The sequence below is a fragment of the Leptodactylus fuscus genome, chromosome 8 (genome assembly GCF_031893055.1).
Source record: "Leptodactylus fuscus isolate aLepFus1 chromosome 8, aLepFus1.hap2, whole genome shotgun sequence".
Lineage (NCBI taxonomy): Eukaryota > Metazoa > Chordata > Amphibia > Anura > Leptodactylidae > Leptodactylus > Leptodactylus fuscus.
The window spans coordinates 84854028-84871463 of record NC_134272.1 but is presented as its reverse complement, the minus strand read 5'-3'; the positions used below and the strand labels follow the sequence as shown (position 1 = coordinate 84871463).

General features: G+C 43.8%; 1 protein-coding gene across 1 annotated transcript in view; it reads right to left on the bottom strand.

Annotated features, from left to right (window-relative positions):
• The window catches only part of LRP1B (LDL receptor related protein 1B), a 1094775-nt gene that overhangs the window by 257685 nt on the left and 819654 nt on the right, over window positions 1-17436 (bottom strand). The window contains exons 34-35 of the mRNA XM_075284520.1: window positions 8082-8207; window positions 5459-5590 (exon numbers count right to left, since the gene is read on the bottom strand). Coding sequence (XP_075140621.1) covers window positions 5459-5590; window positions 8082-8207 — 258 coding nt within the window. The remainder of the gene's footprint in view (window positions 1-5458; window positions 5591-8081; window positions 8208-17436) is intronic.

Below are 17436 nucleotides of genomic sequence, written 5' to 3'. Positions count from 1 at the left end.
CCTAAACAGAATTTCTGCATTGCAAACAGAATTTGGGATAAATGATGGCAGAGAGCTGCGGGTCATTCAGTCTTGGTGATGATTCAGTATCCTCTCTCAGTGTCAGAATAACATGCTCTTATGTCAATGATCATATTTCACAAATGTGTCACTGAGCCTTAATACGCCACCTGATCTTTAGAGCAGAGATAAAGAGGGTGACACATCTTCATTCCAAATGTATTTTCCCTGCCAGGAATCCGAGGCTGGTACTTAAAGCTTTGTTCACCGCTAAGCTATCCCACCCTGTTTGTCCAAAGATTTTTACTTTTCGCAGATTTTTGTAATTCGGAGATTTTTTGCTATATCCCAAAATCTACTTGAAGTATTTCATTAGCTCAGCAAGTCGCATCTTGTAGTAAAACGCGGAAATTTCCAGGTAATTTTCTTAAAAATGTTCTCGCGGTAATGGCAGCGCATTAGGCTTCTCTTCAGATTGTATTTTCAGAATTCAGAAAAAAATGCTTTAAAAATGTCTAAAAGAGGCAATGCATCCCAAACCTGTCCAAATGGTGACTCGGTAGGTAATAAGTATTCACACTTATATAATACAAGTGTACTAAGTTATATATAGCTGGCTAATGATGTAGGGGATTGACATATACCTGCTTGTCTCGGCCAATTGTACAAATCATAGGTTGCTCCTATAACATAATGGTAGGTGACTGTATCTTCCTAAATGTAAGTGCAGATTCTTACAATAGTCTATTTTTTTTTTTTTTTTTTTTTTTGGGGGGGGGGGGTTGGTTATCAATCTCCTACCAAATTCCATTCTTCTATTCACAAAGTCCAAGAATGACGTGATAAGATACTTACATCTGAGAGCTACCACTAGGGGGAGCTTAATGAAGACATTTAGTTCTATGGGATCTGTTGAATAAGATTCCGGGATTTCCACAGGAAATGGGTTCCTTGCAAGCTTACTTGTTGATACCTGAAGCCATGATCGTAATGAGGAGAAGGGACTGAAAGTCACCCTAAAGCCTCCTTGTGAATAAAGCAGCATTGTGCTCCAGCACTCCATTCACTGCTATGGGGCTGTGGGTGTTGCTGGAGATTACAGTTTAGCAGCCCCATAGCAGTGTATGGGGCTCCAATCACACAAGTGCATGATAGGCTGATAGTACAGTCCTATGAAAAAGTTTGGGCACCCCTATTAATCTTAATCATTTTTTGTTCTAAATATTTTGGTGTTTGCAACAGCCATTTCAGTTTGATATATCTAATAACTGATGGACACAGTAATATTTCAGGATTGAAATGAGGTTTATTGTACTAACAGAATATGTGCAATATGCATTAAACCAAAATTTGACCGGTGCAAAAGTATGGGCACCCTTATCATTTTATTGATTTGAATTCCCCTAACTACTTTTTACTGACTTACTGAAGCACAAAATTGGTTTTGTAACCTCAGTGAGCTTTGAACTTCATAGCCAGATGTATCCAATCATAAGAAAAGGTATTTAAGGTGGCCAATTGCAAGTTGATCTCCTATTTGAATCTCCTCTGAAGAGTGGCATCATGGGCTACTCAAAACAACTCTCAAATGATCTGAAAACAAAGATTGTTCAAGATAGTTGTTCAGGGGAAGGATACAAAAAGTTGTCTCAGAGATTTAACCTGTCAGTTTCCACTGTGAGGAACATAGTAAGGAAATGGAAGACCACAGGGACAGTTCTTGTTAAGCCCAGAAGTGGCAGGCCAAGAAAAATATCAGAAAGGCAGAGAAGAAGAATGGTGAGAACAGTCAAGGACAATCCACAGACCACCTCCAAAGAGCTGCAGCATCATCTTGCTGCAGATGGTGTCACTGTGCATCGGTCAACTATACAGCGCACTTTGCACAAATAGAAGCTGTATGGGAGAGTGATGAGAAAGAAGCCGTTTCTGCACGTACGCCACAAATAGAGTTGCCTGAGGTATGCAAAAGCACATTTGGACAAGGCAGCTTCATTTTGGAAACAAAAATTGAGTTGTTTGGTTATAAAAAAAGGCGTTATGCATGGCGTCCAAAAAGAAACAGCATTCCAAGAAAAACACATGCTACCCACTGTAAAATTTGGTGGAGGTTCCATCATGCTTTGGGGCTGTGTGGCCAATGCCGGCATCGGGAATGTTGTTAAAGTTGAGAGTCGCATGGATTCCACTCAGTATCAGCAGATTCTTGAGAATAATGTTCAAGAATCAGTGACGAAGTTGAAGTTACCCCGGGGATGGATATTTCAGCAAGACAATGATCCAAAACACCGCTCCAAATCCTCAGGCATTCATGCAGAGGAACAATTACAATGTTCTGGAATGGCCATCCCAGTCCCCAGACCTGAATATCATTGAACATCTGTGGGATGATTTGAAGCGGGCTGTCCATGCTCGGCGACCATCTAACTTAACTGAACTTGAATTGTTTGTCCAAAATACCTTTATCCAGGATCCAGGAACTGATTAAAAGCTACAGGAAGCGACTAGAGGCTGTTATCTTTGCAAAAGGAGGATCTACTAAATATTAATGTCACTTTTCTGTTGAGGTGCCCATACTTTTGCACCGGTCAAATTTTGGTTTAATGCATATTGCGCATTTTCTGTTAGTACAATAAACCTCATTTCAATCCTGAAATATTACTGTGTCCATCAGTTATTAGATATATCAAACTGAAATGGCTGTTATAAACACCAAAATATTTAGAACTAAAAATGATTAAGATTAATAGGGGTGCCCAAACTTTTTCATAGGACTGTATTTATAAGAAGGGCACAAGGAGGCTGTTCTTCCTTACGCTAAGTTCACACTGGTGTTCAGGTCTCTGTCCTTTGGGTCCACATGAGGATCCAAAAGATGGAAACCCTATCTGCTTAAAAAGAGATTACACACATTTACAATTTTATACCAAAATTGGCAGATTTTAGACTTTTCTTTTTACTGATTTAAGCAGAATCTAGGACGGAGACAAAAGTTAGATAATGACAACTGCGCTTTGGTAACGAAAGTCTAAGTAGGTCCTTCAGCAATTTTGCAGCACAACCAGACATGGTCCTCTTGGCAGGGACTTCCTCCTGTACTGTACTCACCTCAAATCTATCCCTGGGGTTCTCTACTGTCAGAACGCTCATGTTTGCATCCACTTGTTTATGCTTATATTTTCATGCATATATTATGTATCTGTTGATTTTGTTATCTTGTATATCTATCACTAGGTTGTATTTCCACGGGCACATCCATAACAGAGCTGCTGAATACCTCATTTTCCTTCGGGAACTAATGAAGTATTTCTATTCTATTCTAAGGAAAAAAAATAGGCAGAAGTGTTCAGCTACGCACTGTGACCCTCTGCTTTGATCAACTATACGGCATGCACTGCACCGCAGAACCAATCTAAGATGAAGGGGCACAGTGCCCAGAAGTTTTGATCAGTGAGAATCCAGGTGCCAGGACTCCCCACAATCACTAAAACTTTGATCAGACATAAAATTATACATGGCAAATTCAGCTCTCTGATCATAGATATTGGGCACAGTGCACATTGGTGGGGGTCTCAGATGTTATATGACACCTCTACATCTTTGATCAGCTCTCCAATGTTGTACGGTAATTCTAGTATAAAGACTTATACCTCATCAATGCTATAGGGGCGCCATGCTGCATCTCAAAATGTCACATGTCAATATCTTTTATATATATAAAAATTAGTTTCTGTCTGTGTGTTCTCTATGCACAACCAAACAACTGGAGCGATCCTCACCAAATTTGGCATACAGATACATCAGTTGTGTGGGAAGGTTTTAGATCAGGACTCAGCTCTCTTGGATGTACTGTTCCTGAGATAAAATATTCCCAAAAAATGACCTGCATTAGCTAAAACAAGCCTGCAAGTCTTTTACTCATATTCCAAATTATCAGCCAATAGAAGCTCGCAGGCGCTTGGTCTTCACATGCACACAGCTTTACTCCAAGTTTCCATAACAATCCAGCCATGTTTCTTCACTGCTGTAGGTCATCTTTAGGCTGTGTTCACACAGAGCAATTTGCCGCAGAGTTGGTGGAATATTTCACCCCTGACTCCGGAGCAGATTTCTGTAATCCGCCTCCCATTGTTTTCAATAGGAGGCAGAGATCGCAGCAGGATGTGAAAAAAAGAAGTGTCCTGCTTGATCTTGCCACGTATGGATCAATAGAAACTTGCAGGTTCTTCAGTCTTCACATACACACAGATTTACTTCAGGTTTGCATAACAACCAACCTATTCTTATGGAGCCACTACACAAACAAAACATGAATTATAACTTTGAATATCTGGGTCCTTCTACCGGTGTCTTATAAAATCAAATGTTACACATTAAATAAGGTGAAAATATTTCCTTACAATGGTCTTGTGGATTCCTCCACACTCTAAGTAAATAGGCAATGATAGGCTGGGCCCCCAGAATAGCAGAGTATTATCGGATGCACCCAGGCTCTGATACAATAACGGTCCAGCAGAAGATGCCCAACGTTGAAGGTTACTAAGGTCTATTTCTTAGGGGTTGTTGGAAGGTTGACTTCCAGAATAATATCTGGTGGGCTCAAGGAACCCCGATGTGGCACTGCCTTTGGATTACTTGACTTCCTTTACAATTGTCCCTGTGAAAATTAGCTTATGCACCCCATTATAGACAAACATTGAAAATATCAATGCCAATCCCTGTACAGCACTGTACAATGGTCGTGCTATACAAAGAAACAGAAAACAACTCCAACTTCATCAACACAATATCTTTTATATTAGAATTTTTGAGTTACTTGTATCAATAGGAAACATAAATAAGTGTAAACTCTTTTTTTTATAATTTATCTTTCTCTTTGAAGTATTAAAGTCTGAACCAGCATGAAAAAATATCCTTAAAAATATAAAACTAGAAGATGGAATAAAGTTCTCAAAAACATCTGAGCCCTGTCACAATCCAGTCCTTTTGACACCTTTGAGTCCTCCAGTTGTCATCCTAACACTTCCGATTGCTACTTTAGGCTTAATAAAAATCTTCCCATAATTCATTCTAGATATCTAAAAAAGCTATTACGCACTCTGCATGGCACCATGTACATCCACATGAAGGGAGAGGGATAAGGGATACTTAAATATGTATTTTAGGGCACAAAATAGACCCTAGGAATCCAATTTACAATGGAAAGGAAACTTTGATGTTGCAGTAAAGTCTGCCGATCTAGACACACGGACAGAGAGAATATGTTTATTTAAAGCCGCAAACTTTTTGATGTTGATCCGCCATCCGGAATTCATGATCATCAAAGAAACTTTATAGGCAGTAAACATCTGCATACACCAACCAGCCATAACATTAAACCAGTCTGCTTCATCTTGTGCACTACATGGCCGTGCATTCCCATACATTGCAAGCTGCGCTGTGTGTTCTGATACTGTACCTGCATGGAAATCTATGCCCACAGCAAAAGATGTTCCAGAGATGGGCATCAGCGCGTCCATTCTATCGCTCGGATCAAGTGGAATCCCTCGAACTCCTTCGTGTACAGAATACATGAGGAACGACTCTATACCTGCGAAGAACAAATAAGCGGTATAAAATGTCGCTGATACACGTCTGTCTCTAGATTTGCTGAACTAAATTTAACATAAAAATAAAAATATAAAGCTGAACCACCGAGTTATAATATTCAGATAGCACAGGAAAAAAAAGCAACCTTAAAGCTGGATTCACACACAATGTTTTGCAGCATTTTTGGAATATATTATATCAATATATTAATTTTAATTTAATTTTTTTTTTATTAAATTTTTTTTTTTTGTGCTAACACCACTGAAACTAAACGGTATAAATTTCCATCCCGAGATATATCCCAATTATTAAACAGCTGAAACCTCTTAAAAATTTGGGCACAATTTGCACCACCAATGGGGAAGGTGATTAAGACTGCCATAGGAAATGCCAGTCTCAATAAATCCCCCCCCCCCCATATATTTTACAAGGGGATTTACCAAGTACAGACAACACAGGTCTTGATACCCCCTGTGGATCCTCTGGGTGTTCATACAGTCCTATGAAAAAGTTTGGGCACCCCTATTAATCTTAATCATTTTTAGTTCTAAATATTTTGGTGTTTGCAACAGCCATTTCAGTTTGATATATCTAATAACTGATGGACACAGTAATATTTCAGGATTGAAATGAGGTTTATTGTACTAACAGAAAATGCGCAATATGCATTAAACCAAAATTTGACCAGTGCAAAAGTATGGGCACCTCAACAGAAAAGTGACATTAATATTTAGTAGATCCTCCTTTTGCAAAGATAACAGCCTCTAGTCGCTTCCTGTAGCTTTTAATCAGTTCCTGGATCCTGGATAAAGGTATTTTGGACCATTTCTTTCTACAAAACAATTCAAGTTCAATTAAGTTAGATGGTCGCCGAACATGGGCAGCCCGCTCTCAAATGATCTGAAAACAAAGATTGTTCAACATAGTTGTTCAGGGGAAGGATACAAAACGTTGTCTCAGAGATTTAACCTGTCAGTTTCCACTGTGAGGAACATAGTAAGGAAATGGAAGACCACAGGGACAGTTCTTGTTAAGCCCAGAAGTGGCAGGCCAAGAAAAATATCATAAAGGCAGAGAAGAAGAATGGTGAGAACAGTCAAGGACAATCCACAGACCACCTCCAAAGAGCTGCAGCATCATCTTGCTGCAGATGGTGTCACTGTGCATCGGTCAACTATACAGCACACTTTGCACAAATAGAAGCTGTATGGGAGAGTGATGAGAAAGAAGCCGTTTCTGCACGTACGCCACAAATAGAGTTGCCTGAGGTATGAAAAAGCACATTTGGACAAGGCAGCTTCATTTTGGAAACAAAAATTGAGTTGTTTGGTTATAAAAAAAGGCGTTATGCATGGCGTCCAAAAAGAAACAGCATTCCAAGAAAAACACATGCTACCCACTGTAAAATTTGGTGGAGGTTCCATCATGCTTTGGGGCTGTGTGGCCAATGCCGGCATCGGGAATGTTGTTAAAGTTGAGAGTCGCATGGATTCCACTCAGTATCAGCAGATTCTTGAGAATAATGTTCAAGAATCAGTGACGAAGTTGAAGTTACGCCGGGGATGGATATTTCAGCAAGACAATGATCCAAAACACCGCTCCAAATCCTCAGGCATTCATGCAGAGGAACAATTACAATGTTCTGGAATGGCCATCCCAGTCCCCAGACCTGAATATCATTGAACATCTGTGGGATGATTTGAAGCGGGCTGTCCATGCTCGGCGACCATCAAACTTAACTGAACTTGAATTGTTTGTCCAAAATACCTTTATCCAGGATCCAGGAACTGATTAAAAGCTACAGGAAGCAACTAGAGGCTGTTATCTTTGCAAAAGGAGGATCTACTAAATATTAATGTCACTTTTCTGTTGAGGTGCCCATACTTTTGCACCGGTCAAATTTTGGTTTAATGCATATTGCACATTTTCTGTTAGTACAATAAACCTCATTTCAATCCTGAAATATTACTGTGTCCATCAGTTATTAGATATATCAAACTGAAATGGCTGTTGCAAATACCAAAATATTTAGAACAAAAAATGATTAAGATTAATAGGGGTGCCCAAACTTTTTCATAGGACTGTATGTCTAGTCGAAAACTAGCTCATTGCCAACATCAGAAAACTGGGACAAAGGATAAGTCTATGGGGCCAAAGTCCTGACATTCCAGTTGTGATAATTTTTGCAACATTTGGCACTCAAATAGTTTCAAAGCCCCATTTAGAATTTTTTTTTTACCCCAGAAAACTGGTGCAGGTCCGTATTAAATTTGCCTATTAGTGTTTGTTTGAGGTTTTTTATGTTTAAGTTGATTTAGATGGACTTGTGGGACATTTCCCATAATTTGTACACTATGTTACTCTACTTTGAGGCACGGAAACTTTTAAGAGCAATTTGGTGTAATATCAATTTGTGACTTCCCACACTCTATACATGATGGCCAACACCAACTAAGAACATCGGGTAAAGTAAAGTGATTGTTAAGGTTTACCTTGGCAGGACATGCGATTCTTTCGAAGGTTGTAGCCCACGGTGCACATACAAGTCCGAGTTGTTTCAGAAGTCGGTAGACAAAGCTGTGAACATCCACCATTGTTGACCAGACAGGGATTACTACCTGAAGAAACAACAGCAAAAACAAGGACATGTTCACTAAATCCGTCACAAGCTGTTACATTCGATGGACCCCATTATAGTCAATGGAATCCATCGAACTCCTGTTGGTGGTCTTTTACTGTTCTTCTGGTCCTTCGATGAACCAGAAGAGTGGAAACCCAACGCAGATGTGAATCAATCCTTAGGACAAATGTAAGATTTCTGTTCCTTGAGTGTTACATAAGACATAACTTACTTAGTTACTTAGTTTGTAAGACTTCTAGAACACTGCTGTCATGGTTTCTACTGAGACTGGAAGACACACTTTGCCACATTCCTCATACAATGGATTTAAAAGGTAATAATAAGACCCCATTGACTTTATAGACACATAATGGTGTCCATCAGGGTTCCGTCAGGTTTTTGTCATTTTGACAGTAAGAATAGGGCTGCATGCTGTGTTATTTATGCCATCAAAAGTGACAGAAAAACTCAGATAAAGGGCCTAATGGCAGCGGGAAAATAGCTCAGACTGAAAGATTCTGGACTTGTTGTTCTAATCTCTTAGTTATCCAAAGTTCATAAGTAAGGACACCGAAAAGTATGCTCCAGCGCATCAAATGTAATGCAAGGACTTGGTTTCTTCCACAGAAATGTAACATCAAATAAGTCACAAAAAAATCTTCATTACTTTTGTATTTTATCTGAAGTGCTGTAACATGTATCTTTTGCAGGTCTATCTATCTATCTATCTATCTATCTATCTATCTATCTATCTATCTCCTATCTATCTATCTATCTATCTATCTATCTATCTCCTATCTATCTATCTATCTATCTATCTATCTATCTATCTATCTCCTATCTATCTATCTATCTATCTATCTATCTATCTATCTATCTCATCTATTTGTCTGTCTATCTATCTATCTATCTATCTATCTATCTATCTATCTATCTATCACCATCTACAGTATCTATCTATCTATCTATCTATCTATCTATCTATCTATCTATCTATCTATCTATCTCATCTATCTGTCTATCTATCTGTGTCATATCTATCTATCTATCTATCTATCTATCTCATCTATCTGTCTATCTATCTGTGTCATATCTATCTATCTATCTATCTATCTATCTATCTATCTATCAATCTATCTATCTATCTATCTATCTATCTCCTATCTATCTATCTATCTATCTATCTATCTATCTATCTCCTATCTATCTATCTATCTATCTATCTATCTATCTATCTATCTATCACCATCTACAGTATCTATCTATCTATCTATCTATCTATCTCCTATCTATCTATCTATCTATCTATCTATCTATCTATCTATCTATCTGTGTCATATCTATCTATCTATCTATCTATCTATCTATCTATCTATCTATCTATCAATCACCATCTACAGTATCTATCTATCTATCTATCTATCTATCTATCTATCTATCTATCTATCTTCTACTAGCATGATGGTACAACACAGACATGGAGAGATTTCATTCTACACTACTGTGCGTTTTCTCATTGTATATGGATAATGTTTGGCATAAACATCAAGGAACATCGATAAGAATCTATGGTATGTACATTAAGAAACTTGTAGGTAGTTTAATGGGTGAACACCGCAGAGCTACCACCAAGTGGGACCTTCCGGCTCTCATACAGACTCATTGGGCCCATTCACACTGGGATTTTATATTAGTCTCACAGGGAAAAGCCATTCACTTAACAATCTGTTCTAGTAAAGTTTCTACAATACAGAAACGCTCCTTGATGTTAGTGGACGTGGGCTTTGATTTAAGTGAGAGGCGTAGAAGTAAATCTGGAGAAGAATACGTCCCTAAACCGTACAGTCTAATATGACGGCCACCTATGGAGTCATTGTCCAGGGCTTTGTGCTCATGGGATAATGGACCGAATCCTTATTGTCCGAGTCTTACAAGTAGATCAGAGATTTGGAAGATGTTAGTAGGGATCTCAGTCGTCTCCCTAGAATTGGTTTTATTCCAACATGTGTATTATATTATACTGTATCGCTAAAGGCCTTCGTTGGGGTTGTGATTTGCCACCTGAACATATGGGATGAGATGAGAGAGGGATAAGTAACAATGCTTCCTGTGATACGCTGGGGACAGATTTTTCTTAATCTTTTTTACTGTAAAGTTTTTTGAATTTAATGATATTTCCTAGGATTATTCATTGAGACTAGAGATGAGCGAACACTAAAATGTTCGAGGTTCGAAATTCGATTCGAACAGCCGCTCAATGTTCGTGTGTTCGAACGGGTTTCGAACCCCATTATAGTCTATGGGGAACAGATACTCGTTAAGGGGGAAACCCAAATCCGTGTCTGGAGGGTCACCAAGTCCACTATGACACCCCAGGAAATGATGCCAACACCTCTGGAATGACACTGGGACAGCAGGGGAAGCATGTCTGGGGGCATCTAACACACCAAAGACCCTCTATTACCCCAACATCACAGCCTAACAACTACACACTTTACACACTCAATACCACCTCTCTGACAGTAGGAAAACACCTTGAAACATGTGTATTTGGCACTTGCAGTGAGGAGAGCTTGTCACCAGCAGTGAATTTGGCCCTTGTAGTAAGTTGAGGTTGGCACCAACATTTGTTTTGAAAATCAGGGTGGATTGAGCCTCTAACCAGCAGAGTTTGGGCAAATTCATGGTGGAGGGAGCCTCTAAAAACCCCAGTTTGGACCAATTCATGGTGGAGGGAGACTCTAAAAACCCCAGTTTGGACCAATTCATGGTGGAGGGAGCCTCTAAAAACCCCAGTTTGGACCAATTCATGGTGGAGGGAGCCTCTAACCAGCCCAGTTTGGGCAAATTCATGGTGGAGGGAGCCTCTAACCAGCCCAGTTTGGACCAATTAATGGTGGAGGGAGCCTCTAACCAGCCCAGTTTGGACCAATTAATGGTGGAGGGAGCCTCTAACCACCCCAGTTTGGACCAATTCATGGTGGAGGGAGCCTCTAACCAGCCCAGTTTGGACCAATTCATGGTGGAGGGAGCCTCTAAAAAACCCAGTTTGGACCAATTCATGGTGGAGGGAGCCTCTAAACAGCCCAGTTTGGGCAAATTCATGGTGGAGGGAGCCTCTAACCACCCCAGTTTGGACCAATTCATGGTGGAGGGAGCCTCTAAACAGCCAAGTTTGGACCAATTCATGGTGAAGGGAGCCTCTAAAAACCCGTTTGGACCAATTCATGGTGGAGGGAGCCTCTAACCAGCCCAGTTTGGGCAAATTCATGGTGGAGGGAGCCTCTAAACAGCCCAGTTTGGGCAAATTCATGGTGGAGGGAGCCTCTAACCAGCCCAGTTTGGACCAATTCATGGTGGAGGGAGCCTCTAACCAGCCCAGTTTGGGCAAATTCATGGTGGAGGGAGCCTCTAAACAGCCCAGTTTGGGCAAATTCATGGTGGAGGGAGCCTCTAACCAGCCCAGTTTGGACCAATTCATGGTGGAGGGAGCCTCTAACCAGCCCAGTTTGGGCAAATTCATGGTGGAGGGAGCCTCTAAACAGCCCAGTTTGGGCAAATTCATGGTGGAGGGAGCCTCTAACCAGCCCAGTTTGGACCAATTAATGGTGGAGGGAGCCTCTAAACAGCCAAGTTTTGGGAAATTCATGGTGGAGGGAGCCTCTAACCAGCCCAGTTTGGACCAATTCATGGTGGAGGGAGCCTCTAACCAGCCCAGTTTGGACCAATTCATGGTGGAGGGAGCCTCTAACCAGCCCAGTTTGGGCAAATTCATGGTGGAGGGAGCCTCTAAACAGCCCAGTTTGGGCAAATTCATGGTGGAGGGAGCCTCTAACCAGCCCAGTTTGGACCAATTAATGGTGGAGGGAGCCTCTAAACAGCCAAGTTTTGGGAAATTCATGGTGGAGGGAGCCTCTAACCAGCCCAGTTTGGACCAATTCATGGTGGAGGGAGCCTCTAACCAGCCCAGTTTGGACCAATTCATGGTGGAGGGAGCCTCTAAACAGCCCAGTTTGGGCAAATTCATGGTGGAGGGAGCCTCTAAAAAACCCAGTTTGGACCAATTCATGGTGGAGGGAGCCTCTAATTAGCCCAGTTTGGACCAATTAATTGTGGAGGGAGCCTCTAACCAGCCCAGTTTGGACCAATTAATGGTGGAGGGAGCCTCTAACCACCCCAGTTTGGGCAAATTCATGGTGGAGGGAGCCTCTAACCAGCCCAGTTTGGACCAATTAATGGTGGAGGGAGCCTCTAAACAGCCAAGTTTTGGGAAATTCATGGTGGAGGGAGCCTCTAACCAGCCCAGTTTGGACCAATTCATGGTGGAGGGAGCCTCTAACCAGCCCAGTTTGGACCAATTCATGGTGGAGGGAGCCTCTAAAAAACCCAGTTTGGACCAATTCATGGTGGAGGGAGCCTCTAAACAGCCCAGTTTGGGCAAATTCATGGTGGAAGGAGCCTCTAACCAGCAGAGTTGTGGGAAAGCAGGGTGGAGGGAGCCTCTAACCAGCAGAGTTGGTGGAAATCAGGGTGGAGGGAGCCTCTAACCAGCAGAGTTGGGGGAAATCATGTTGGAGGGAGCCTAGTATTAGCAGAATTGTGCAACGCTTATGGTGGATGAGTATGAGGATGCGGAGGAATTGGAGAGGTTGAGTACAGACATGGAGTTTCATGTTGGGGTGCTTTACACAGGTGGGCACAAAAATGAAGGCTCTATCCAGTGGTGGTTCATTTTTATCAAAGTGAGCCGGTCGGCACTCTCAGCTGACAGACGGGTGCGCTTGTCAGTGATGATGCCACCGGCTGCACTGAACACCCTCTCAGATAGGACGCTGGCGGCAGGACAGGACAGCACCTCCAAGGCATATAGGGCAAGTTCAAGCCACAGGTCCAACTTCGACACCCAATACGTGTAGGGCGCAGAGGGGTCGGAGAGGACAGGGCTGTGGTCGGAAAGGTATTCCCGCAACATGCGCCTATACTTCTCACGCCTGGTGACACTAGGACCCTCCGTGGCGGCACTTTGGCGAGGGGGTGCCATCAAGGTGTCCCAGACCTTAGACAGTGTGCCCCTCGTTTGTGTGGACCGGTGAGAACTTGGTTGCCTACTGGAGGAACTGCCCTCCCTGCCGCCAACGTCACATGCTGGAAACATCTCCATCATATTCTGCACCAATTGCCTGTGGCAAGCATTGATGCGATTGGCCCTCCCCTCTACCGGAATAAAAGACGAGATGTTGTTTTTATACCGGGGGTCAAGGATAGCAAAGATCCAGTACTGGTTGTCCTCCATGATTTTGACAATACGCTTGTCGGTTGTAAAGCACCCCAACATGAACTCAGCCATGTCTGCCACAGTGTTAGTTGGCATGACTCCTCTGGCCCCACCGGAAAGTTCAATCTCCATTTCCTCCTCATCCTCCATGTCTACCCATCCGCGCTGCAACAATGGGACGATTCGAAGTTGCCCGGAAGCCTCCTGTATCACCATCACATCATCGGACAATTCTTCTTCCTCCTCCTCCTCCTCCTCCTCCATTAAACGCAGTGAAGCGGACAGATGTGTGGACCTACTCTCCAGCTGTGACGGATCGGATGCTATCCCTAACTCCTCTGTGTGATCTGAGTTATCCCTGATGTCAATCAGGGATTCTCTCAGAACACACAAGAGCGGGATTGTAAGGCTCACCATCGCATCCTCAGAGCTCACCCTCCTTGTGGACTCCTCAAAGACCCGTAGGATGTCACAAAGGTCTCTCATCCATGGCCACTCATGGATGTGAAACTGAGGCAGCTGACTTTGTGGCACCCTAGGGTTTTGTAGCTGGTATTCCATCAAAGGTCTCTGCTGCTCAACCACTCTATTCAACATCTGAAACGTTGAGTTCCAGCGTGTGGGGACGTCGCACAAAAGCCGGTGTTGTGGCACATGCAGGCGTTGCTGGAGAGATTTTAAGCTAGCAGCGGCTACTGTCGACTTGCGAAAGTGGGCGCACATGCGCCGCACTTTCACCAGTAGCTCTGGAACATTGGGGTAGCTCTTTAGGAAACGTTGCACCACTAGGTTGAAGACGTGGGCCAGGCATGGAACATGTTGGAGTCCGGCAAGCTCCAGAGCTGCTACCAGGTTCCGGCCGTTATCACAAACGACCATGCCTGGGCCCAGGTGCAGCGGCTCAAACCATATTGCCGTCTCATCGAGGAGGGCATCCCTCACCTCGGAGGCAGTGTGCTGTCTGTCCCCCAAGCTGATCAGCTTCAGCACAGCCTGCTGACGTCTACCAACGCCAGTGCTGCAACGTTTCCAACTCGTAGCTGGGGTCAATCTAACAGCGGAGGAGGAGGCGGTGGCGGAGGAGGAGGCGGTGGCGGAGGAGGAGGCGGTAGAGGAGGAGGAGGAGGGGGGTGTTCTTCTCGTGTCCCTGCCAGGAATGTTAGGCGGGGAGACGAGGTACACCGAGCCAGTTTGGGAAGCAGTCCCAGCCTCAACTACATTCACCCAGTGTGCCGTCAGTGAAATGTAGCGTCCCTGTCCGCATGCACTTGTCCACGCGTCGGTGGTCAAGTGGACCTTTGTGCAAAGCGCGGAACTAAGGGCCCGCCTGATGTTGAGTGACACGTGCTGGTGCAAGGCGGGGACGGCACACCGGGAGAAGTAGTGACGGCTAGGGACGGCATAGCGAGGTGCCGCAGTTGCCATCAGGTCCAGGAAGGCGGGAGTTTCAACAAGCCGGAACGCCAACATCTCCTGGGCCAGCAGTTTAGCGATGTTGGCGTTCAAGGCTTGCGCGTGTGGGTGGTTAGCAGTGTATTTCTGCCGCCGCTCCAATGTCTGAGAGATGGTGGGTTGTTGTAAAGAAACGCCTGATGGTGCCTTTGATGGTGCAGGAGAAGGAGATAAGACAGGACCAGGGGAGGATGAGGTAGAAGTCAACAAAGTGGCGGAGGCAGATGAAGTGGTGTCCTGGCTCGTCCTCTGGAGTGCATCGCCAGCACAGTCAGCAGTGGCAGTGGCAGAGGCAGAGGCAGTGGCAGTGGCGTGAACGGCAGGCGGCCTTTGTCCTGCCGTTGCTGCCTGCCACTGATTCCAGTGCTTGGATTCCAAATGACGGCGCATTGAAGTGGTGGACAGGTTGCTCTTCTCAGAGCCCCTAATCAATTTCGAGAGGCAAATTGTGCAGACAACACTATATCTGTCCTCGGCGCATTCCTTGAAAAAACTCCACACCTTCGAGAAACGTGCCCTCGAGGTGGGAGTTTTTCGGGGCTGGGTACGAACTGGAACATCTTGGGAGATTCCGGGTGTGGCCTGGCTTCGCCTAAGCTGCTGACCTCTGCCTCTGCCTCTGCCTCTAGCTACCCTTTTTGGTGCTGCACCTGCCTCAACATCCACACTACTTTCCCCGCTTGACATCCCCCCTGTCCAGGTCGGGTCAGTGTCCTCATCATCCACCACTTCCTCTTCCAACTCCTGTCTCATCTCCTCCTCCCGCACAATGCGCCGGTCAACTGGATGCCCTGACGGCAACTGCGTCACATCATCGTCGATGAGGGTGGGTTGCTGGTCATCCACCACCAAATCGAACGGAGATGGAGGAGACTCTAGTGTTTGAGCATCTGGACACAGATGCTCCTCTGTTAGGTTCGTGGAATCGTGACGTGGAGAGGCAGGTTGAGGGACAATGAAAGGAGCGGAGAACAGCTCTGGGGAGCAGGGACAGTTTGGGTTATTGTTCTGTAAAGCTTCGGAATTTTGGGAGGAAGGAAGACAAGACTGTTGGGTAATAGGAGGAGAGGAGGCAGAGTCTGACTGGCTGCTGGACAATGTGCTGTAAGCGTTCTCTGACAGCCATTGCAAGACCTGTTCCTGGTTCTCGGGCCTACTAAGGTTTGTACCCTGCAGTTTAGTTAATGTGGCAAGCAACCCTGGCACTGTGGAGTGGCGCAATGCTTGCTGCCCCACAGGAGTAGGCACGGGACGCCCTGTGGCTTCACTGCTACCTTGCTCCCCAGAACCATTCCCCCGACCTCGCCCACGGCCTCGTCCACGTCCCTTTCCGGGAGCCTTGCGCATTTTGAATTCCTAGTTAGAAATTGGCACTGTATACCAGTAGTAAAAATTGTGGGTGCACGTAACCCCAATATATTCTTTGAATTCCCAGTCAGAAACTGGCACTATATGGCAGTAGCAAGAAATGAGGGTATTTGTATTCCCAATATACTCTTTGAATTCCCAGTCAGACAATGGCACTGTATACCAGTAGTAAAAATTGTGGGTGCACGTAACCCCAATATATTCTTTGAATTCCCAGTCAGAAACTGGCACTATATGGCAGTAGCAAGAAATGAGGGTATTTGTATTCCCAATATACTCTTTGAATTCCCAGTCAGACAATGGCACTGTATACCAGTAGTAAAAATTGTGGGTGCACGTAACCCCAATATATTCTTTGAATTCCCAGTCAGAAACTGGCACTATATGGCAGTAGCAAGAAATGAGGGTATTTGTATTCCCAATATACTCTTTGAATTCCCAGTCAGACAATGGCACTGTATACCAGTAGTAAAAATTGTGGGTGCACGTAACCCCAATATATTCTTTGAATTCCCAGTCAGAAACTGGCACTATATGGCAGTAGCAAGAAATGAGGGTATTTGTATTCCCAATATACTCTTTGAATTCCCAGTCAGACAATGGCACTGTATACCAGTAGTAAAAATTGTGGGTGCACGTAACCCCAATATATTCTTTGAATTACCAGTCAGAAACTGGCACTATATGGCAGTAGCAAGAAATGAGGGTATTTATAACCCCAATATATTCTTTGAATTCCCAGTCAGACAATGGCACTGTATACCAGTAGTAAAAATTGTGGGTGCACGTAACCCCAATATATTCTTTGAATTCCCAGTCAGAAACTGGCACTATATGGCAGTAGCAAGAAATGAGGGTATTTGTATTCCCAATATACTCTTTGAATTCCCAGTCAGACAATGGCACTGTATACCAGTAGTAAAAATTGTGGGTGCACGTAACCCCAATATATTCTTTGAATTCCCAGTCAGAAACTGGCACTATATGGCAGTAGCAAGAAATGAGGGTATTTGTATTCCCAATATACTCTTTGAATTCCCAGTCAGACAATGGCACTGTATACCAGTAGTAAAAATTGTGGGTGCACGTAACCCCAATATATTCTTTGAATTCCCAGTCAGACACTGGCACT